Source organism: Aythya fuligula, chromosome 1 (assembly GCF_009819795.1).
Source record: "Aythya fuligula isolate bAytFul2 chromosome 1, bAytFul2.pri, whole genome shotgun sequence".
NCBI lineage: Eukaryota > Metazoa > Chordata > Aves > Anseriformes > Anatidae > Aythya > Aythya fuligula.
Genome location: NC_045559.1, coordinates 70,067,107 through 70,092,362, shown reverse-complemented (window position 1 = coordinate 70,092,362; position 25,256 = coordinate 70,067,107). Strand labels below are relative to the sequence as shown.

The following is a 25,256-nucleotide window of genomic DNA, read 5'->3' as shown; positions in this document are numbered from 1 at the left end:
TTAAAAATCAAGCTCATAGTCTTTAGCCTGAATAAGTGTATGTTCAAAATGAAATGCACATCATATATACTAGGAAACATTGTATTCTTCTGCCACATCTTAAAAAAAAATAATCCTGTTGTGGTTAAAGTTAAGAAAACAAGAGACTATCAACAATATCTTCAGAGGGGGTATGTATACTAGTATGAGTCACTGGAGAATGATCATTGAGAACTACAGAGAGACTAGCTAAGTAATGGTACCAGAAGCTTGGTACTAGTGTATCACACAATTCACCTTTTATCATGGTTCTGGCTACTCCATTCTAACTGCTCATCCCAAGCACCCTCTGCATATTTCTAGGGTTGAAGCAGTGGTGGAGGCAGCATACTCATCTGTTGGGCCTGCAAACACAGCTCAGGAAAATGAAAACACTTGGGCAGGTAGCTATGCTAACATTTATAGTACCACCAAAGCACTGCTGGCAGCCCACAGACTTCTGGTTTCAAGTTACCTCACAATGTGATCCAAACTACAGTTGTTGGCTATCTTTCTGTGAAAGATGAATAAAGCATCAGCATGACTGAGAGGTTTTTTTTTGTTTGTTTGTTTTGTTTTCTGTAGATATTTAAACATTTGGGGAATACAGTAGAAAGGTGTACCAGGAAAACAAAGAAAAGGTGCTACATTTAGAGTTAGTCTAATTTTCTTTTTAAAGTTTAGCAAGATTAGTGACTGTGAATTACATATTACTTGACAACAGAAAAGATACAAGATTGTAAGAACCAGCAAGGAACACATAATGCCTAACACCAAAACAGTCCATAGATGAAATATGTATTTAGAGATCATAAAAAAGGTACTGAAGATTATGACTTCAATTATGATACTTTTGGCTGTTGTCTGATTTGTTTTTGGTTTGTTTGTGGTTGTTGGTTTTTTTTTTGTTTGTTTTTGTTTTTTTTTTTTTTTTCTGTTTCCAGATGTTTCAAAAAATTCAGACCGAAAATCATAGTATGCTTGATTTACTGTGGTCCATTGCCTATCTTGAACCTTAGAAAAGAATACTTGGGTGGCAGCATTTGCACACACTATAAATGAAATCTTGAGCATTCTTCTGTGCTGAATACATCCAAAGATGATGTCGTGAAGTATGAAAGGATTTCTGAAAACAATATCCATCAACAACAAAAAGTTACTTCTGTAAGTCACTTGGCAAAATAACCCATGATATCATCACATTCCAGGCTTCTTACACTGAGTGAGCTGGAAGCATTTAAGTTCATGAACTCCAGGCTCTCATGGCCACTCCTAGTATAGTTATTCTAACTGAGGCCACAGTGTGCTTTTCAAAATGTTCCAAACCTAACCTTGAAGAGAATGTGTTTCTCCTTTAGAAGAAAAAGCTTATTCTACCTGCCATCTCCCAGTACCGTTATTGTTCTGTTCTGTATTACACATTACAATATACAGAGCAGCAACTTTATCACATATTTCATTGAACATGAATACAGCGGGGGTGCGGTGACTACAGTTTCACTGAGTTGTGGTTGTTCAGCTGCAAGTCATCTTGTATTTCAAGATCAAAATGAATAGCAGAGGAAAAGGAAGAACAGTGTTGCCCTGTAGAGACAGCAGTAGCAAAATACTGAGGAAATATATATTTTTATCACCATGTCCAAGGAAATAGCATTTGCAATGCAAGCACACATGTATTTAAAATGTACACCTCTGAAAACACAACAACAGTATGTAATTTAATAATACCAATAATGGTATGCAATTTCAAACATGCTTTTAGGCACAGAAAGGATTTGCTGTTGCATCACTGAACATAAAGCAAAATACAATCCTACTGACTGTTCCCTTGTGAATTGTTTACAAGAACAATCTACAAAGTTACTCTGCAAAATTTGTGAATTCCTACTGAAACCAGGGATCACCTGTTTTTACTTCCAAATGTCAAGATAGAATGGTGTTGCATGGAAGTTGTCTTTGAAAACACTCACACCTGATCTGCAAGCTCTTTGAACTTAAAATATTTGACACTTTTCCTGTCATTTTTAAACATACACATGGAGACTTTAACAGTAGTTGTATGGAGGGATATAGCTATCTGTTCATTCTGTAGGATTTGGAACAGGAAGTATACCACAATCATAACATAGGAACCAACTCTCCAATTCTGGCATTGTATTCAGTTTTCAAAATGAAAAATTTCTATGCACATACAAGAAGATTATAACTAGAAGAAAAAAAATAAATCCTGACACCATTCAGTGACACACCTCCATGCCAACAACTACCTACAAATATGGGAACTGCATGATACAGTCAGTAAACATGCCTGACTTTACATATTGCTTACATGTTAACAGATGAAAGTGGAAGAAGAGGGACAAGTCTTACATGTTGAAGTTAAGAGTAGTAGCTCCATAAAACTTGCAAGACCACATGGTAAAAATTCACAGAATCATCTAGGTTGGAAGAGACCTCCAAGATCACCTAGTCCAACCTCTGACCTAACACTAACCAGTCCTCCACTAAACTGTATCACTAAGCTCTAAATCTAAATCCTTTAACTGTCATCGTTATATTCAAAGGGATCGTCTGATGCTAATGAAAGATCTATTTTCCCCTTTTATATTCTCAGTGTTTTCTACTGGGTCTTTTGCAGTTATCAGCCATATAAACAACCTGTACAATTTCTAGTTCTGAGACAAAGGAAGCAGTGGACGCTTAGACAGAAGAGCCAGACAAAGCTTTTTTTTTGAGGCTGGGCAGTCTTTTATCCTTTTAAACTGGCTGGGAAACAAGCACATAAAAATGAGAAACTCAGTCAAAATTTCTGTAACATAACAGTATGAAGATTTGGAATCGAGCTAATGAAAGAATGAAGTACCTTGTGAGAAACAGAGGGATCAATGTACATCTTTGTGAAAGGTAAAGCCATGATCCTATGTTCTTGGTTTAGATAATGATGTTTTTTGTTGTTGTTGTTTTGTTTGTTTTAATGACTACACCAAAGTTCCCAGAAATGTGCTGTCCCGGGTTATTCAAGTCCTTTTGGAGACTCCCCAACAATACAGCTTTTTTACCCAGAGGAACTTCTTTTTTTTTTTTTTTTCCAGCCACACTTTCCACAAATCTAGACATGAAGAAAATGTCATGGTCCATTTTTTCTTTTAAATGTAACCAAAATAAAAACTGCTTCTTATTCTTTGATGTATTTATTTGTACCACAATTCACCTGCAACTGTACTCCCTGCTCCTTTTATTTATTGAGACTCAACAGAAGCTTCACCAAAACCTTTTTTTTTTTTCTTTCTACTAGTTCCTAGACAGCTGATTTTTAAAAGATCATTTTACTCCCTTTCTCACTTTTCTACCATGTTTTGTAATTCAGTTCTAAAAAGAAAGTAGCAATATTAAGTGTTTGGAAGCTACACTGGCCTATGTTTTGTTTCAACGGTTATCATTGTTAATTAAGAAATTCCAGAGGAAGAGTAAGCTTCTACTACAAAGGATAGAGCAGCTTGTGCTATCAATCTTCCTTTGCAATGGAAAGAATTCATGTTCACACAGATAAATGACCATTTGTATATGACCGCTTAAAAAAAAACAAAAACGCCTGTTTAAATTTTCTTTGTAATATTAACTAGTGAATTATTCATTTCAAAGCATCATTTTTCATTTGAAATTCTTAGAGTACGTTGAAGGAATCTGGGAGCTTGCAGCACCTCACTGCAGTTCCATGAGGTACTTGTTCTGTGTACTTTTATGAATGGGTAAAACAAAGCAGAGATCGACTTCTGAGCTACAGAATATTCAAACCCAGCAGTGTATAAGATGAAGATGTATGTAGAAGAGTATGCTACTCTTCTACAAGTGCTACAGCGATCGATGCACTTTTAAAAGTATTTGACATGATAATATGACAGTGCTTGTCTAAATGAGCGTAGCAAGGTTAGCTGTACTTAAATAGAGGAAATATTAACCATTGTGACAGATTGTAGCGATTGACATTCTTCCTTTGGCATCACTAAGATAAATACATAGTATAGTTGAGAATCTCACTAATAACATAATTATAGAAAAATAGTACTAATCATTTTTCCTATTAACTTACAGAACTAAGCACAAAATGGAATGCCTACAATGCATTTCTTGATACAGGATAAGAAAAAAAAAAAAAAAAAAAAGACTGAATTTTTCAGTCAAGTGGCCATATGTTCCTTAAGTGCACAAAGTTCAGATCTCATTTTCATTGGCAAATCAACAACAAACTTTTACCCTCCTACCATCATTCACTTGTGTGTTGATGGTTTTGGTGTTGTGTTTTTTTTTTTTTGCCCATTCATTAAAATATTTTTTCCTCAGGAGAAAACCCATCAGCAGCATCATTTACTACTCCCCATAAAATACTTACAGTACAACATTACATGCATACTTAAGATCATCATGCTTTCTGAAAACATAATTCCCTGTAGAACTGAGACAATAAAAATCCATTTCCCATCTCTGATTTGGACTTTGTGGGTTGTATTTCTACAAAAAGCGTCTTTCTGTAAGTTACTGAGCAGTAGACCCAACCCTTTTGCACAGTGTCTTCTTTGAAGTCATGTCTTTGTAGCAGATACAGGCAAACACAGACCCCTCACAGCCTGCCTACATAACTGCAACCAGATAGGTAATGGACTACAACCAGTGCTCACAGTTGCTCAGCACAAGCTCATGTGTAAACATCATAGTTTACAATAATTTGGGTCCAGAGTCTGCATGGAGAAGTTATTCCATTGCACTCTGAGAAGGAGCTGCAGGGCTAATCTAGCATCCTGTATTAAGGAGTTCCTCAGATTTCTTCCTGACTCCACAGACTGGAGCTTGACTACAGATTTCACTTGCTGGGGCACAGCTGGTTGCTAGTCCAAGACAGGCCAGCTCTGTTTAAATAAAAGCACTGGAATCAGAACAGTGTAAACCAAAAGACCTTGAACTTAAACTGTATCCTTCATTGCTTTCTCCTCCTCCCTCCTTCCTGAATAATATGAGGTTTTTTAAAACAGGCAGACAAGGAGGCTGTGGTTACTATTATGAGGGATATTTGTGAAATACAGATGAATAAGGTAAGCCCTCTGAATTGTCAGACAATTCTCTGCTATTTCTTTGTTACCAAACAAGAAAGAGAATACTGAAACTACTGAACAAGAAAAAATCCTTCATCCTAGGAAAAGCAGAAAACCCTTGCCCAGGGAAAGGTGTAACTGTTGTCAAGATTGGATAATTATATTAACTTTGTTTGGCCAGTGCTAGAAGAAAAGCCATCTCAGAAGTAATAGTGAGGGGAATGGTGATGCCTTGATACCAAATTCTATAATGAGCTCATGCCTCTTCTATTTGTGAAAGAGATAAGAACTTACTGAACAAGGAACAGCCAAAGATAAGATTAAACAACCTTGGTCACAATTTCAGTTCTTCATTAGCTCATACATGAAACCATCACAATTCCTCTGCTCAAATCAGAGATCTTAGAAATATGCATTACTGCTACTCAAACAGATGCAGTTCAAAAAGAGGACAACAAAAAAGTAACTATTCTTAAGCAATCTATAAGGACTTATTTTCTTCCAAATTGCTATTATTTTATTGTGGAATATTTACTTGTTGTGTAGACTAAATGCGTAAGGAAAGGGCTTATATTTTGTTTTTGTTATTTACAATTTAATTACAGAGGTTTGAGATATATATCAAAATATGGCAGAATCTTTAATCCAGACATCAAAACTTAAGTTCTGAATACTGAAGAACTCTGAAAATTTTACATTGCCTATGAAAATACAAATATGTGTATATATACACACACACACACATTCAGCTGTTGGAATATTTGTTTCTCATGTCAAATAAACCAACTGGTAAAATCTGCTAAACCATAGCTAGGTGTTTATCTATTGAAGGTGAAGAAAGCCACCCTTGCAAACAAGCACTTAAATTTTATTTTGCCTTAGGCCACCCACAGTCTGTTTACTCATCACACACACAGACTTGCTGTAAAGTAAGCAGGAGTGTAATTTGGACTTAATTTTCAGGTTTGAATACTATGCGTGAGTGATAAAATTAAATTTAAACCCCGAGCAAATACACAGGGGTTCAAGCACACAGGTTGGTTAAGAGCTCTCAGGAGTAGGCAAACAAACGACAAAGAAATCCATAAAGGTGTAACATAATATCACAGAAAAGAAAGACCTCTGTAAGACAGTCATAGACTCTTTCACAAAAATCCAATAGCTGCACACATTATTATGATTCTAAACCTATGTTTAATCAACTGTATGGAGGGCTGACTGCTCATTGTAGCAACTGAGTAAATTTGAACAGAATGGAGATAACCTGGTCATCATCCTGGTGTATTGATTACATCTGTTCAACAGGAACATGCTGCAATGTTGCTGAAGTGATGCATTAATACAGATAGAGGTTTTTGGTTTTCTCCCAGTTTTTCAAATATAAGGCATTCTTCCTGGCAGAAGTTTAAAGCTCTCTGAGGATGTGTAAACTCAGATTCTTGACCATCTAGAGACCAGAGAAACTCAGATGTTTGATCAGTTAAATAGGCAACAGATCTCAATCAAGATTTCTAGCAAAATCAATTTTTCTTGTCCAGGGCTTTTTCCCACAATATATGCAGAAACACTACTTCAACCCCACAAAGAAGAGAAGAAGCTGGAGGGATTAATGAGAGGTTTAGGTGGTTATGGATGGGGAACAGAGATGCAAGGAGCTAGACCAGGTTCTGAAGTGGTCAGCAAGATGTGTAAAGGAGCTCTAGGTAGGAGGGAGAGCGACTTTAACCTTCTCAGGGCTGATATTTTCCCTGTAACTCTTCTCAGGCACAAGCTCCCATCTCATTTCCTCCTCACCACCACAACCCCTCAGATCCTGCTCTCGCCACATCACATTGCACCAACCTTGGGCACAGCCATCACCCCTGTGCCTCCAGTGTTGCTTTGAAAAAAAGGGGGAAACAAGAAAAGACAGAAGTTTGGCCCATTCCTGCTGCTGAGACAAAGTTCATGTCACAAAACAGTTCTCTCCGACTAGCAGCAGCAAGATTATGCAAGATTAATAAATTATACCTTATTTTATTTAGATCTGAAACATTTTCCCTGCAAGAGGGACAAAAAGAAGGGGTTGCAGTCAAAACCCTCAAGGTACCATAGCAGTTCTTTGCCTAGCAAGTTACCCTTCCTCAGGACTTGTTTAACTTCACGCTAACAGGTTCAGTTTCTGAATTAAAATTTAAACAGAACTTGGCAGGTGTACCCACAAGCCAATGAAATTAGTGGAAGCATTCTACTCAAAGTTCATTATAAAAGATTATACATATTAATCAAATTGAAATTGTTTCTACATTTAAAAAACTCTTATTCCTTTATCAAAATGAGAAAGTCTGTCAAGTAATGAAGTTCTGGGATTAAGATGATGCCTAATTTACTGCAGCCACAGAAAGAATAAGAAAATAATTAAATATGGAAAGATTACACATTTTGCTGATCTGAAATGTCTGGGCAATGCTGCAAGTTCCGTGCCTTGTGCTATAGAACCATTTTTTTATTTCTTGTTTTTAAATAATGTAAAATAGCTAAGTAAGCACAGGAACATGTAGAAACCTCAAAGTTGTTTCCAAGAAAACATAGCAATCACATTGTATTGTTCAATTCGCATTACTAGAGGGAGAAGTCACAGAACTCATTGGAGAGGACCCTTCAGTAGCAACTGCTGTAAGAAAAATCAGCATAAAAGCAGCTTCATTAGCTTTTTGAGCTTTGTTTCTGAACATATTTTAATACTAATGATATGCACCAAGTATATTGCAGACAGCTGACTAAATAAAAAAGGCCATCAAGATTATCTATTCTTGCTAGACTTTGGGTGTAGGCACTAACTAATGCAAACCAGGGGAGATAAGTATCAGTAACTTATGAAAAAATGCCATTACAACATGCTAGAAGCAAAACAGTCATGTGAAATGAGAGGAACAGAACTCAGTATAGCTAAGCTTCAGTGCCCACATACTAAACATTTTGTACTGTAATGGTCTGATACATTCATTTTGACCCAGAGACCAGAGATAAATTGTCTCAGCAATACAAACAAACAGCTATGCAATTAGGGCAAAGTTTTTGGAGAACATAGTGATAACATCTAAAAGCATTGCTGGGTGATGGGGAAAAAAAAGCCCTGGAGATAGGGGGTTTAATCTGAATAAGTGAGAGTATAATTGCTTCTCCAAATTACAGCGCACTAAAAGAAAGAAACAGACAAGCAACTGGCACTGGTATTTGTTTGGCATCTATTTAAGTGTATCCAACCTGAAAAGTTACTTTCATTGTCCCATTTAGAGTTAATCGAGTTTTGCCTATATAAAGGAAAGATTTTACATGCACAGCTGTGAAAGTGTCACAGTTAAAAAAATTCATGAGAAACCATGGGGTTCCAAAGAATTTCTATCACTTACATTTTCTTAAAGTAACTTTTTAAAATAAAATTTTCCAAGCAGTGAGGTTAAAACAGAAGTCAGATGACTGAAGTAGTAATTTTATCTATTAGTTTTTACAAACCAGCTCTATTTAAAGGGTTATACACAGCTGTACACTAGTTGCAATGCAATTTCATCTACAACTATGTGTATTAATTCCCAGGCACAGAAATAGAGGTAAGAAGTATTTAACCTAAATCCTGTGTTGATTTGGCAACAAGCTTTCAGTTATTGCTTTAAATGTTCCCCAAAACATTATCACTATGAAAAACAAAGTATGACAGTTTTAGAAATGAGTGAAACATCAGGCCTAGAATACATTCCTTCAATTTGGGAAGAGTTTTCCCCCCCAAAAAAAAAATAAAAATTGCCATACCTGATGGAAGAAAATCTCCCAAACTGATACTTTGTTTTTGTGAACACTTTAATAAATAAGATAGTTTTATTGTAAGATGTCTGCTCATGAGAAAATATATAAATTTGTACTTAGCTGAAAACGCAATGAGGGAGATAAACATTTGTACTTTTACTGCAGCTGAATGACCAGTAGTCTTGCAGTGTTCAGCATGTATACAGCAATTTCTTTATTTATTTTTGAAGAACTTACTTTTCCTCATAACATTTTTCTTTGAAATCTAGGAAAATACAGAAGAGATTTTGAAAGATATATAATTCAAACAATTAAAAGAAATGTGACTGAACCTTTCACAAATGATTTGCAGACGGAATTCCATCTCATAAGAAATTTTAATCACTCAATAGTATCATCTGAACTCCAATTTAACACATTGAAATTAGGCATCCATCTTGCTCTGTTGTGTATTATGTTGTAGTAGAAAAGGTAGTGCATGAAAAACATTTGAACTTAATGAACAATTGTTCATATTTCAACAAGGAAAGGGCTTTTCTAGTAGTTCCAGAATAAGATTGTCTAGAGGTTAGCAAATACGACTGCAGCTCCGCATGGTAAATATCAAATTAACACTTAAAAAACACAGCAAAAATCTTCATTCATTTATCATCAGGTAATTGGACAGTCTACCTGTTTTCTAGATAGAAATAAATCAAACTCTGAACTTTCTTGGTTTCATATCCACTATGAAACACTATAGCCAAATTATGCCATTTAAATTTTAAAACTTTTAAAACAAACTCTAAAATAGAATAGCAATAATAAATTTTATTTTCATAATATTGTTAATCAATTCTGAAATACAGAAAAATAGCATTTCCTCACTATACAACTGTTCTCCACATCTGTAATAAAGTTGTCTCTCCTATCTCTCTTCTTCCTCTAATCCACTTATCACAACCAATTAATTAACAACACTGAGCTCCCTTAAGCTTCGTTTCAAATTTCTGCATCTTTCTCTGGCTGATACTGCCCCAGAAATAATTTCTGTAGGAGCAACATATTGTTAAACAGTCAACATCACTTCTAAAGAAAGTAGGATATGGGGATGAAATGCTACTCTTCCAAATGGAAGTCACTATTCTGGCTTGCAAGGGTGTGCTGTCAACACAATGCTCAGAAGGATAGCAGTATAACACTCAGATATCAGTAAGGTAAAATTTATACACTCTGCCTTAGTTAGAATCACAGTTTTTCACCCCAGTCCTCTCCTTCATGGCCACAACCTGAACTCCTATGAAAGCAAACCATGTTCTTATTCCTTCAAGTTCTTCTGCACTTTCCCTGTAATTGCTTATAGACCCACCAGAATGGTTGCGCTTTTGATTTTATAGCTGCTGATAGCCATGCTTTCTATCACAGGCGTAGCACAGGGAAGCCACTGCAGAAAGAAGAAGGAAGGATAACTGGCGTGTACAATGTCTAAAACATTTTTCTGTTGAATGCTGCCAATAGAAAACATATGGTGCAACGTGGCTTGTGGATGGTGCTAGACCACATCAGGAATGATGTATGCAGTTTAGCTGCAGACATCCTGAAGTACCGTCACTGTGCTTTTTCTTTCCCTCAACGTACTTTACATACATGTAAAAAGACACAATGAATGCAACAGATATGTGCATGTAAATGTAAAACTTGGTCTCATAAAAACCATTAAAGTTGAAACTGTTACAAAACCATAAAAGCAAAGTCAAAAGAGAATACATGCTCATTAATTTCTTATTACACCATGGTAAACAACAAAGCCACACTTCTCTGTACATTGCAAACATCATGTTTTTTCCATCTTTTGTTGTGGGGGTGGGCGGAGGTTGGGACTGAGGGGAAGGTGAGGGGAAAGAGAAAGAAGTATGTGTTGTTTGGAACTACTTCATTTTCTCTAACAATAAGAACCTGAAGTGATCTGGTAAGAAGGGTTGTACAGGGTCATCCTCACAAGAGGACATACTCAATGTTACACTTCAACCTTTCACCACAGATACCTATAAATGCAGTTACCTACTGTCAAGTATCATGCAACTCTATGAGCATAACAATGTGCAGTGTAATATGAATCTTTAACTGAAAACCTCAACATATTATGAAGCCTAAACAAAACCTTTAGAAAATGATTCCTCCCTTTACCAACTTTATCCTCATTCATACAGACAAAACATGACAACAAAGACTGTGAGCCCAGTCTTCCTCTCCACATCCTTTTCAAAAACATTAGACAAATGAATCAGTTGCATTATTTCCATTCTCTACCCTGCTACTGAGATTGACATTAATAATTTGAGTATATCAAACATGAGTCTTTTATAAAAAAAAAAAAAAAATACATCCTTTGCAACTTATTTTTTTCACAAGACAGAAATTCTCAACCATGTATCTCAGGATCATACGACACCCTTCATGAAAAATTCTATCCTGACTGTAAAATCCTGTGATTAGAAAACTTATGAAGAATTTAATGATATGCAACACTTTTTTTTTTTTTTGTCAGAGCTTTTGTTACCAAAACAACTTTTTCACTTCAGACTTTTCCATCAGATTGGAACCATTGGTTGCAGAGGCTTACATGATACATGCACTTACTTATATTTTGACAACCTTCAGTGGGCTGTTACACTAGTTTGTTTTCCAGAAAGTATAACCACAATACCAAATTCAGTCTTTGGAGGTTGGTTAAGTTTCTCATTAAACTGATGTTCAAGTGCATCTAGCATTTTTCCTTAGAATGGCAACTTGCCAGCTAAACACTGGAGAAATTCAGACACTTATAAATTAAGTTCGTAATTAAGTTTGTTGAAGTGATAAATCGTATTTCAGAAAGAAATGGGTTTCTGTCTCTCGTTGTGCTATAGTACAGTGCCCTCCACTGGCCAAATATCCGCACTTAAAAATAAAAGTAAGTCTGAAAAGTTACCCTTCAGGCTAAAAACAAAAGCCAAAGCAACAACAAAAACAGGGTCAATTCCTGAGAAATCTACATAATGGAGTAAATTTATACTAATGCCAGCCTTTCTTTCATATTACTTGCTAATAAAATGCTTTGAGGTCGAAATAGATCCTCAAACAGCCTTTTTAGAAAGTTGAAAATTAAAAACAATTATACAAAAATAGGAAGTACTAAAGAGCGTAACTTAACATCAGGCTTTACAATGGTAAGAAGCATACAACCAGATTAGTAATTACTACTGTCAACTGAAATTTAATTATTCTACCTTTTCCAGTTCAGAAATGTCAGACCACCATCCAAATTTCTCTTTGAAGTAATTAATAATGCAGTGGACAGAACTAGTTGCATCACTACTACCTATATTAGATGTACCTGAGAAGGAGGATTGGTAAGCGTCAACAGTGCAACAAGGGAGCTGGAAACAAGATATAAATGCCCTATCTTCGTTGTTACTGTGGATTGCCCATGTACAAATTTTTCATCTTTCCCCTTCAGTTCATTTCGGTTTCAAAAATATGGTTGAAATGTAACTGTGGTGAAAGTAGGCAAACCATAACAAATCCAGGAATAGCCTGCACTCTGATTGAGCTTGCTGCTGACGTTTAGCCAACCAGCTTTTTTTGGGTGATTTTACCCCTTATAAAACCATTCCCTTTAGTAGCTAGTTGATAGCCACTATTGCTTCACAACTTTCTCCATAACAATAAAGGCAATATTTATACGATATTAAAAGTGCCCAATCACACTTTCAAAAATGAAGCAATATTTTAAGATAATCAATGAACATTTACAAAAGGACAACAAGCAGCACAATGGATCCAGTTGATGATTAAGTACCCAAGCTGTTCCGTTCTATCTCAGTAATAATAGCTTTATAACAATACCTTTTAGTAGATTCAGTTATCCTACACAATATAACTATCATTACTAGATTTGATAGTACTGTGTTATAGATTTGTTGCTGATAATGTGAACTGTTTCTGTAGTTACACTGAAAGTTACAACTATATAAGGAAGTTGTGATAAAAACACAAAGCTAAATGGTGTTTGCACAAATAAACTAAGAACTCGGTAAGACTTGAAATGTGCTTTGTGTCAAAGAGTTATTCACAGGGGGATTTTCAACCAGAGCCAAAGACCAACAAGAAAATATTCTTAGTCCCTGATAAAAAACTTCATGGAGAGAACTACTGGAAGACTGACATAAAGCTGAAAGATGGACAAAACACTTTTCTTTTCAAGTACTGATCAATAACTTATAAAGGTACGTACAGCACCTTTTTATTTGAGCACTTCTAATGTAAGCTTTAAAACCTATCATAAGTTCTATAGCTTGTTCCATTCACTTTGTATAAAATTTCTGTCACTGGGCAATGGAGAAAGCCATTCATTTTTCCTATACGTCAATCTTACGATAAATCGATCACTTCCACTAGACTAAACAAACAAACCACTGTTCCTGAATTTGCTTTTAGGGAGAAAATCTAAATGCCAAGACTAAGTACGGAGCACCTTCCTTTGACTATATCTCCATGAATTACAAACAGAAGTGGTATTTTCCACTCCATTGAAAAAAGTGTGAAGTGCCCCCTCATCCCTGTAGATCCCTCTTCAGGTGAAGTGGGGAGCAACTTCATGCTCTGTTCTTCCAGGTGACCCAGAGCAAACACAAACACAGATGAAAGAGTACCTTCTTTGCCCTCAGTTAATCCTCAATCCTCATGGAAGGTTCTGTTCCTCAGTGAAGATTCATTTGCCTATTTTGTCTCCTTTTGTATCAGGATTCAGCAATCGTGAAACAAAGTCATTCTCCTCCTTGGAGTCTCAGTTTTCCCTATTTGAATGGAGTGCTACACTGTGGGGCTTAAGGCTTTGCAAGCATTGCCTTATCTAAGACTTATCTTTTCCACTCCTCTTCAGGGTTCTTCTATAGTTTTTGGCAATCAACCATTTCCTCTTTCTCTATTCCCACTTCCTTTGATTGTGCAATAACCACATTTTGAAGTTGGTTTGTTCTGCTAATCATTTTGCGGATAAAATCTCTCGCATACAATCTAAAAGCTGTTTTTCATTCTACAAGCTTAAAATTAAAATAAAAGAAAATAAGGGGAGGGGGGAAGGTGGGGAACCATGGATATCTGATCACTTCCACCTTCAGATCTTTATTTATGCTTCTGTCACATCATTTCAAGACTTCGAACTGAGACAGTGAACCATGTTTACAGCCAGATTACATACAGATTGATTCATAAGAACATAGCAAAAGTACATAAACACTTTTTAAGCTTTTGCATAGAATTATTTTGGCTAGTATTGTATTAAACCCACCATTCCCTAATGTGATTTGACTCTGTTATTTACAGGGCCTCACAAAGAACAGCAACTGTTGGTCTCACTCTCAATTCATCAAAAGTAATTAAGACCCCACTTTCCCGTGGGGAACAGGTGTAGCTATCACTTCCCTGGCAGCCTGTTCCAGCTGAAGAGTTATTACTACAGCTGTTCAGCTGATGGCAATTACCACTGATGATGGTCATTGTATGAAGATCTCACCTTCTAAAGGTTTCCTCCCAAGAGAGCTGACGTGATGACTGCTTTCTGCTAAAAGAGACCAACTGACATTTACCTTTAAGTGACCTTAGTGAGCTGCAAAACGCATACTCAACCACAGTTTCTTAACCATGCTGACATATAGAATTTGTAACTTTTGCTTTTCCTTACAGCGTGAAGAGCTTTAAACACCACAGCTTTAAACCACAGAACTCTGAAAAACAAAAACAGGATGTCTGCTGTTAAAACTGGCGCTGTGTATGTTTTTCCTGAGACTGTGCTATCTGGGACCGGCTTGGTGTAATCTTTCAATATAGTCTATTGGCCAAATTCTCTTTCCTGCTGGAAGGTTAACTCTGGTGTGCATCATAGAAAATATTTTCATGGTCAATAGTTGTTGTCATCACAATCTGCATAACATGAAGACCAGATGGAGGCAAAAGAAATTCAAGGCTGAGAAAGTTATGTTCACTGCTCTCCTTCACTCTTGCACAGTTCCAGTACAGCAAAGGAGAGTCCAGAAAGAGACAAATATCATTTGCAAAACTTCATCTTAGTAACAACAATAGCAAAAAAATGAATCACATATAGTGGATGCTCTCCCAGACTCAACAAAAGGTATCCATTACTCCTTAGTAAAGCATACCATGTCTCTGATGGTGGCAGAACCTTTGCTCCTTCTGTTCCAGAATCTCCTTTCAGTCTTGAAAGCATGTGACAACTCCAGTTAGTAGAATGCACAAGTTAGTAGTCCCTGCCTCTAGTTTACTATAGATTGAAACACAGAATCAAGGGCCAACAGAATTTATTCCTTTGTAAAGACAAACATGTACCAAGGAAAACAAAAAGGTACAAACAGAAGACATATGAAAGATGATGCCTCAACAACTTCCACATTAAGGTTTCATGTCCTAAGTCACCCTACAGGCCTTATGTTGGAAGCAGTGGTGTTTTGTGTCACAGTTAGTTCTGTCCTGGGGAGGGTTCCTTCTCAGCCAAATAAACTCTGAATTGCCACAGGCTGCAGCCTTATAGCTGCATGCCTCTTAATCTGAGGTAATTTACAGTAGTAGGCTGTGCTCTCCCTTCCAAGATCTACTTACATGTTACGCTGTATTCTGTTGCAGCTTTCACAGGATCTCAGCAAGCTGCTCACTTGGGCCCATTATTTTAGCCTCTACTGTTCCTCCTTCTTCCTCAAGGAGTTCTGATTCTGCAAAAGTACCTGTTAGTACAGATCTACAGGACTTGTAGTTGATGATTTTGTTGTCTATCAGGCAACATATCCATCCCCAAAGAATGTGTCGCTTGACCCTGGTAAAACACATCTCTGCTATTTAACTTCTGGTTTGAACTGGGGTTTGTTTAAATGACCGCTTAAATGGCTGCCCTTAGATGTTCAAACTAGGAAGGACTAGAAATCCACTAGGGTTTGTCTCTGCTCTCACTCTGATGCATTTTTTTCCTCCTTTCTTACCTTTGTCACATACCAAACTCATATGAATGATAGGTTTAATTTGCATTTTTGGTGCTTGTAGACACAAATCAAGAATTAGCAATCTTACAGTTTACTCACTTTACAGAGCTCAGTATTATCAGCTCTTTCCTCAAAGACCTTGTGATACACAAGATGGGCTGCATCAGACAGGTAAAAGAGACAAAAGTCCTGCCAAAAACGGATAAGAAACTTAAACAGAAATCACAGTTTGCCACTTGTTTAGTGCCATTTGGAACTCTCTCTTGCCTTCTTCATTAGTAAGTAACCCGTTACAATGGTACAGGAATTTGCCATGTATACCATTTTTACAAACAGGCCTAATTCTATACTAGGCCCTCTGTCTTTGTCACGTGCATGTACACATAATAGGAAATTAGGAAGAAATAGAGGCCTCAAGATATAATGTCACGGAGAAAGAAGCAGCACCATACATTATGCTGAGTCAAGATGGAAGAAGGATTCATTTTTGAATTGATTTTACAACTTCTGCCAAAATAATCAGGTGATATAAGGAAAGTGCCAAGGTTAGCAAGAAAAAGCAAAGTGATAAAAATTAACTTTTCAGCTCCATAAATAACATTCACAAGATTTAGACCTCAAAACCTTTTCTAATGTAGAATTTAATTTAGAAACATAAAGACCAAACAAGTGTGCTGTAATAAGTCAAATATAATCTTTTTTTTCTTTTTTTTTTTTTTTTTCCTACATTTAAAGCACAGACAGAACATTATTTTGTAGTGTCTCTGTGCACTGATGGAGTCATCTTCTAACTGCTCAACAGAGAATGAAAAATTGAGTGGCTAAGTATATTATAGGCAATAAGGTAGCTTAAGAACTTGTTAAAAACAGAAGAATCTATTACTCATTAACAAATTGAAAATAAACAACTCTGACAGCATTTATGATTAAATAAATATGTTCATATCTAGCAACATCATTTTGATTTCCACTTTGTACAACACAGAAACAGCCAGTATAAATCAATATAGCTCCACTCAGGTCAACAATTACATGAGGATTTTACCAAAGAACCTGGGCCAGAAATCTTCAGCAAGAACTTCAGACAACCACATATATTAAATATGATAGTTTCATTCCCTGGCTCAGGGAATTTTGTATTTTCCCACATTTTTGCCCAGATCATTGGAAACTAAAACATCATGTGAACCATTCAAAGCAAATGGACTTATACAAAAAGACATCTCATACTTGAGCTCTATTCTTAAGTTTGCTATTTCATTTTAATTTTATTGACACTTCCCATCTTCTAGCAGGACAGCACACCTTCTCTAAGCTTGCACAGGTCACTATCATGAGAATTCCAGTACTGGCTGTATTAACTGCTTAAACCTGGGCAGTATTGCAACCAACTGAACTGCTTTGCTTTCACTTAAGATGCATTCTCAAATGGTGGTATCACCATTTTCCAACCAGCCTGAAAAACAAGTTACTGTGAGAGTAATGCACATGCATTAAAAAATACAGTTGTAGACTTGATATTTCATGTTTAATAATCAAAATATCAGCTTAGAAAATAATAAAAAAAATGTTACAGGTTTTGAAATAAATGTATACAGTGAGATTTATTTTGTAACTTAGACGCTTGTTTGAAGGCAAGGAGAACTTCACCATTTGGCAGCTTGACCTCACAAAGAAGCATCTCATGTGAAATTGTCATCATTGCAGCATACTGTCAGTAACTGTTGTGTGAAAGCCATACTTTCACATACTTTGCAAACTGAGAAGGTTCACTGCATATACGCCTTTGGCTGAATTCTACTATTGGAAGAACTTTTGCCTAATTCACTGACTGCATTGTGACTCTAGGATTAGAATTTGTCTTGCTGACAATCAAATGCATGTTATTCTTGAATGAGCTCAAAGCACTTCTATCACATAAACCATTCCAAAGGAGGGAATAAAAAAAAAAAAAAAAAAAAAAAAAAAACGCATTCCATCATTCCAGAGCATGAAACAATGTCTACATGAGAAAACAAAATAACTATTTGTTTACATGGTTAGAATAAAGTGGAGCTTTTAATAGGAAAAAATATATATATTCCTCCATTATGAATTCCAAGGCACGCTAGTTTAGGTATAATATAACTAAGTGCAAAGCAAAAGCCATGCTGATTCAGAAAGCTTGCACACGTGATGACTTACCTGCTTATACTTTTGCTAAAAGACAAGACAAATAAGCACACTAAGTATACCTAATACTCAATTAGGAGGTAAGTTCATATCTGGAAAATACAGAGTTAATACATATTATCTTAATGTTTTAGAAATGACAGATTTGTGTTTTTTAAAAAAAAAAAAAAAAAAAGAAAGAAAAAGTTGTGTTCTGTGCTTCTTCAATAAAGTTCACAATATAAATGAGAAATTAGATGCTACATCTTTATTAATCAGGACCCCTCTTAATTTAATGCAATTTTGTTTCAGCAAAATACTAAATAGAATTACAGACATATAAACTAAAATTACCAATGATAAAGGTAAAAACTAGCATGTTTGATTTTAGAAGTATGAAACTACATGAAATGGTAATTTGGCTTCCTTTTTTAGATATACTTATATCTGGATCTGCATCTGTATCTGTGTATCTGTAACTTTGGATATGTTTTTCTATACGCTTAAAGTTCATTATGGATATTCAGAAGTTGAAATTCATACATATATTATATGTAACGCCTCTTAGAATTTAATAATCGTTAATGTACCAATATTTATTTGCAGGCTCATTCTGTTTATATTTTTATGACGTTCACATGAAAAGGAATTAATGAATTGACAGTATATTACTTTAAACTCTGAAACACATTACTTGAAAATACTACACATATTTATATATTTTCTTTCATGTATTTGGTTAGCTTTCTACTATTCCTTTCCTTATTTTACACAAAATAAACAAAAAAGAGAAACACATTCTAACTCTAACATGAGCTAGAAATGTAAGCAGTTTGCAAGATGCACTGTACAGAATAACACATAATACAACCAATTTTTCTTGTACTAAGCAGGAGAAATAATATTATGTTTCTTTCCAAATGCAAAAATCTTTGCTTGCAGTGAGCTGACTTTAAAATGCATAATTTGAATGCAACAATTCATAATTCTCTGATTTAGACCAAAATACCATGTTGTGAAATTACAAGCACCACGATATCATGCATAAAAACACAGTATAATTACCATGGATTTAATAGACATATAATCACTATAAGTTACCTGCACTGAAAGTAATCATATGAAGAAAAAAAAATGCAAAAAGCAATCACATTGGAGCAACATCGCTTTCAAATTTGTCTTGAATACTGCTGTCAATAATTATCTTTGTCTGAAGACAAGCAACAATATTTGTTCCCTAAAATATCCTCCAACATAGCTGGGATAGTTCTGGGACCCCTGAAAAGAATTGTCACAAATCCTTGTAATCAGTTCATGACATTTCTACCCCTCATCCTCAGTGCTTTCCTACTAGACTTCAAACACACTTTTGTATCTCAGAAAAGTATTATATTAATTCGCAGCCAACACTGCCAAAACATACTCGTTAAGAGCAACACTTATAAACAGCTTACCCCATTTCATTTGCCCTCATTTCTGTCCTGGGAACCTAAGACTGTCTCTCACATATAGTAAAATGCAGTTGGTTTAACCCACTACATTTGCACAGGAGGTCAGAGAACATGAGACTGGAGTCCTGATGTTGTACCATAACTAGCAAGCACAGTCCTGTGTTCCAGCCAGGATCTCTAGGAGCATTACAGGTGTCAAACAAATTTAAAGAACCCTCTATCATCAGGTCACCTCCCATACCTGACATCTTAGTTGCTGGGAGTGAAGAAACTTATGCAGATATCATTAAAATAATAACAAAATAAAACCACAAAAATTCTAACAGTTTTACAACCTTTCTTCTGTTCTCCAGGAAATACAAATCTCAATGCTTTCTTTACATCTAAGTTCCCCTGGAAGCATGCTGCATTAATTTTTCTGGCATTCTGCTCCTAAACACCTTATTTCTGAGGGAAAAGCCCTTCAGCCTTTCTCAGATTGGAAATAAGTCTACTGAATATTAGCCTGATGACAAGCATGCCATAAAGCAAACTTTGCTCACTTCTGGTGAAGAAAGCTTTCACCATATGTCCATCCTGTGGAACTAATATGGAATAGCTTAAAAAATAAATAAGTCAGATAATCTAGTCCTCAGTGGATAGTTGCAGTAGGAAATTCGAATGGATAAAAACTGGAAAAAAAAAAAAATAGAATTAATAGTGTGAAACTTTTCTCTCTTAAATCCGTAGACTACCCTTTTCTGAATACCAGAGCTACCGCTGCGAATTAAGAATAAACAGATAAACAGTACACAGCAATAGAATGTAATGCCATTTCCATGCAAAACAGTTTCCTCTGTCATTGCTGATGTTCTTGATCCTGTCTTGCTGGCATAAGAACATAAATATATACTTTAAAATTTTGTTTTCCAGAGGTGTTTTTTTTCTGGTGTTTTCAAACTTTTTTTTTTTTTTTTGATTCATAAAGCCTTAAAAATTTTCCTTTGGACATGAAATCACCCAAATGACTTAACTGTTTTTTACAATATCCTCAAGAATCTTCCACCAACTCCATGGCTAAACCCTGCTGACCTCTGTTTTCAAAAACAAATTCAGCACCTTTAACTTAGTGGTCTGAAGTCAAAACAACAGCTCACAACACGTACTGGTTCTCCTATAAAGTGCTTGCAAATGTCTTTAATCACTCTGTCTTGCCCCACACACTGCTCTGAATTCCAATTCCATTTTTCTTGTAAATGTTTCATTTTCCTATCATATAGTAAGAATCAAATGAACAAGTCGGCGAATTTAGAGCACAACATTCTTTGACCTGCGCTTTTTACTAATTTTAATACGCTGTTTTTTTTTTTTGTTAGATTGACAAACACATTGTACATTTATTTCTTATTTTTCTTTTGGGCAACTTTGAACTAAAATAACATTAAAATTTTCCAGCAGCAGAGTATCCTTCAATTTGTTAGCCCAGTAATAGGTGGAACATATGCATGAATTTGACACAAGATTTTATCTCCCACTAGAGGGACAGATGTGCAAGATCTTTTCCAACATTCTATCTGAAAGAACTCAATAAAAGTTTATCTTAATATTTAAAAAATAATTTTATATTCAAGCATTTACTGGAAGGTTTTCCCAATGACATTTCCATGCTCTTTTGCAAGTGTTAACTCTGGCAAGTTTTTAAATCAACATTAGTATAACATCTGAACAATAATTAGATCCTCACAAAGCTGCATCAGCTTTACTATGTCTTCAGGGCATACATTATGGCTAAAACAAGTTCTATTCACCAGCATTGTTTGCAACAGTTTCTGCATATAACATAAAGCCTGAAAATGATATCTAGATGCATTGGTCCATCCAGGCCTTTCTATATTGCTCCACTTCAAATTTGAAATACTCCAGATTCTCTATCCCCTTGTATCTCTATCCTCTGTATATTGCACAGAAAAAAAAAAAAAAAACATCAAGGTTACTCGAGATCCCATCAAAACACAAACAGGTGTTCTGCATGCAGATACTAACATACTTATTTCAAGAAACAGTGCGATAAGCATTTCCCTGATCTGAGACAAGCAACCTAGAAGTTCACTCAACTATTACAGCAAACTTACTGGTAATGGGGACGTTCTGTTCTGGTCAATCCAGACACTATCAGTATCTCCTCAATAATTCAATTTTCGTATTTTTCCAACATAATTTCCTTACAATATTACACATAACGTAGACTTTACATTTTCAGCTTGTATTTATGCATAAGTATTTAATTCATGTTTCCAGTCAATTTATAGATTAAACATACTAGGAGCACTTCAGAATTCTACAAAGCATAAGGCTCTCTGTGAAACACAGCATGAGGAACTGTTATCTGTTTAAAAAATAATTAATAAAAAAAATAAAAAAAGACACCAAGACAGTAAGCCACCCATTATATGACAATTCTCTTTGCAAACGTCTGACTACTTCCAATATGCTTAAAGCTAAGCATATTATAGAAACATTCACATACAGTTATCTAAACTCATAATCACTTAAAGTGCTGTCAAAGAATACTCCTTTTATTCAGTGACAAATACACTAATACAACGCAAAAACAAATGTGCTTTATTATCAATTAAAAAGCTACTGAAAGCTACTGTTCCACTTACTGTGCCACATCAGATACAGCTGGCAGTGGTGACTCTTCTGTTATAAGGTCAATGTCATCAGTGAAGCTGTTGGCTCGTGACATTTCTTGGATGTTCCCTTCTAAACGTCTTTTCACTGCACAAATAAATCAAAGAGATCATAATACATTAGGGTGACAACATATACAAACTATTTCCCTTATGATATTGTACAGTAATTTAGAGAAATAGTCCTAATATGTCACATGGCTGTTTTTGGTCAGAATCACTGAAATCAATGCTTAACATATGCCATACAAAAATACATAAGTGCACATATACAGTTCAAATACACAGGAACCTCTTACAAAACAACCTTTTCTTCTTGAGAGCTACCTACTTGTAAGCAGAAATTCACCTTATCTATAACTTTAATGTGGACATGCCAATAGATGGAAATATTCAGACTTTCACTACTGCAGTTAATATCACCTGATATGTATTGTTAAATTTCTCTAAAATCCTTCTTTAAACTTACTGTTTTCATCATATAACTGCATTATGTATTGAGTACTTTATTTGATCCCTGTATTCATCCCTGTTCAAAAATTCTCACAGGCTAAAGCCTCAGGTGTTTGAACTCAGGAAACTCAGCAGGGTAGCTACAATGGATAACAAAGATGGTACTGCCCCTTTGAACATACTGCTTAAGTTCAACGCAGAGGAAAGCTACAAATTTCACTACATACTAAGAATATATACAATAACCAACAAATGAAGGATTTCACTCAGACTGTAAAAGTGCAACTAGCCTTGTAAGTCATGAAAAACAATTGTTTTAAAAAGTTTGAGCAAATACTCGTCTCCATGAAGTACAGGTCCGAGTTCACAGAATGGCCGAGGTTGGAATGGACATCTGAAGATCATCTAGTCCAACCCCTTGCTGAGCAGGATCATCTAGAGCACACTGTGCAGGATGGCATCCAGGTGGGTTTTGAATATCTCCAGAGAAGGAGACTCCACAACTTCTCTGGGCAACCTGTCCCAGAGCTCTGTCACCCTCACAATAAATAAGTGCCCTCTCATACTCAGCCGCAACCTCCTATGCTTCAGTTTGCGCCCACTGCCTCTCGTCATTTCACTGGATACCACTGAAAAAAATCTGGTTCCATCCTCCTGATCTCTTCCCTTCAGCTATCTATATACATTGATGAGGTCTCCCTTTAGTCTTCTCTTTTCCAGGCTGAACAGGCCCGGTTTTCTCAGCCTGTCCTCATATGACAGATGCTCCAGTCCTCTAATCATCTCAGAATTCCTCTGAACTTGCGCCAGTAGCTCCATGTCCCTCTTGTACCAGGGAGCCCAGAGCTGGACACAATACTCCAGGTGAGGCCTCACCAGGGCTAAGCAAAGGGGGATGATCACTCCCTTGACCTGCCGGCAACACTCTTCCAAATGCACCCCAGGATACCGTTGACCTTCTTGGCCACAAGGGCACATTGCTGGCCCATGGTCAGCTTGCTGTCCAACAGAACTCCCAGGCCCCTCTCTGCATAGCTACTCTCCAGCAGGTCAGCCCCCAGCTCCCAGCCTGCACTGGTGCTTGGGGTGATTCCTCCCTAGGTGCAGGACCCTGCATTTGCCCTTGTTGAACTTCATGAGGTTCCTCTCAGCCTATCCCACCAGCCTGGCGAGGTGCCTCTGAATGGCAGCACAGCCCTCCAGGGTATCAGCCACTCCTCCCAACTTTGTGTCCAAACTTGCTGAGGGTGCACTCTGTTCCAGGTTGTTGATGAATAAGTTGAACAAGACCAGACCCAGTACCGACCCCTGGGGGACAGCGCTAACTACAGGCCCCCAGCTAGACTCTGTGGCACCGAGCTCAACACTCTGAGCACTGCCATCCAGCCAGTTCTCAATCCACCTCACCATCCACTCATCTAGGCCACACTTCCTGAGTGAGTCTACCAGGATTCTATGGGAAACCGTATCAAAAGCCTTGCTGAAGTCAAGGTAGACCACAGACACCACTCTCCCCTCATCTACCCATCTCATCATTCAAGGGCATCAGATTGGTTAAGTATGATTTGCCCTTGGTGAATCCATGCTGACTACTCCTGAGCACCTTCTTATCCTCCACATGCTTGGAAATGACCACTAGGATGAGCTGCTCCATCACCTTTCCAGGGATGGAGGTGAGGCTGACTAGTTGTCTGGGTCCTCCTTCTTGCCCTTTTGAAGACTGACATGACATTGGCTTTCTACCAGGCCCCAGACACCTCTCCTATTATCCACAACCTTTCAAAGATGACAGAGAGTGGCCTAGCAATAACATTAGCCAGCTCCCTTAGCACCCATGGGTGTATGCCATCGGGACCCATGGATTTGTGGATATCAGGTTTGCTTAGCTGATCTCTGACCTGACCCTCTTCGACCAAGAGCATGTGCTCTTTTCTCCAGACTTCCTCTCTTTGTCTCCAAGGTCTGAAATTTTCATTTATTTATTTATTTATTCATTTATTAAGTTTTCCCCAGTCTTCTTTTTTCTACTGATGTATTTGAAGAAGCCCTTCTTGTCCTTGAAATCTCTTGCCAGATTTAATTCCAAATGGGTCTTGGCCTTCCTCGTAGGAACATACTTCCCTCCTTGGCCTTTCCTGCATACTCTGACAGTGTCCCTATATTCCTCCCAAGTGGCCTACCCATTTTCCTACATGCTGGAAACTTCCTTCTTCTGTCTGAGCTTTTCCACGAGCTCCCTGCCCATCCATGCAGGTCTCCTGCACTCTTTGCTTGCCTTCTTACCATATGGGATGCACCAATCTTGAGTTTGGGAGAATTGATGCTTAAATATTGACCAGCTGTCTTGGACACCCCTTCCTTCTAGGTCCTTTATCCATGGTATTCTTCCAAGTAGATCCCTGAAGAGGCCAAAGTTTGTTCTCCTGAAGCCCAGGATCGCAATCCACCATTTATTCCACTATCAGTTGGAAGTGTCCATGTCTCAACACACTGCTGTCCACAATGTGCATCCACGGTTCTTAAAGAAAACTGATTGTTCAACTGTTTACATTTGCTTGCTAATTCCTTCTATGAGAGGCATTCAGTACTACGTTGGCTTTTTGCCCCATAACTTGATATTTATAGGAAGAG

The 25,256-nt window shown here is 36.8% G+C and overlaps 1 protein-coding gene across 1 annotated transcript in view; it reads right to left on the bottom strand.

Annotated features, from left to right (window-relative positions):
- The window catches only part of LOC116487934 (potassium voltage-gated channel subfamily KQT member 1-like), a 318,679-nt gene that overhangs the window by 189,726 nt on the left and 103,697 nt on the right, over nt 1-25,256 (bottom strand). Inside the window, 1 exon segment of the mRNA XM_032185222.1 lies at nt 22,146-22,260. Within this exon segment, the coding sequence (XP_032041113.1) occupies nt 22,146-22,260 (115 nt within the window).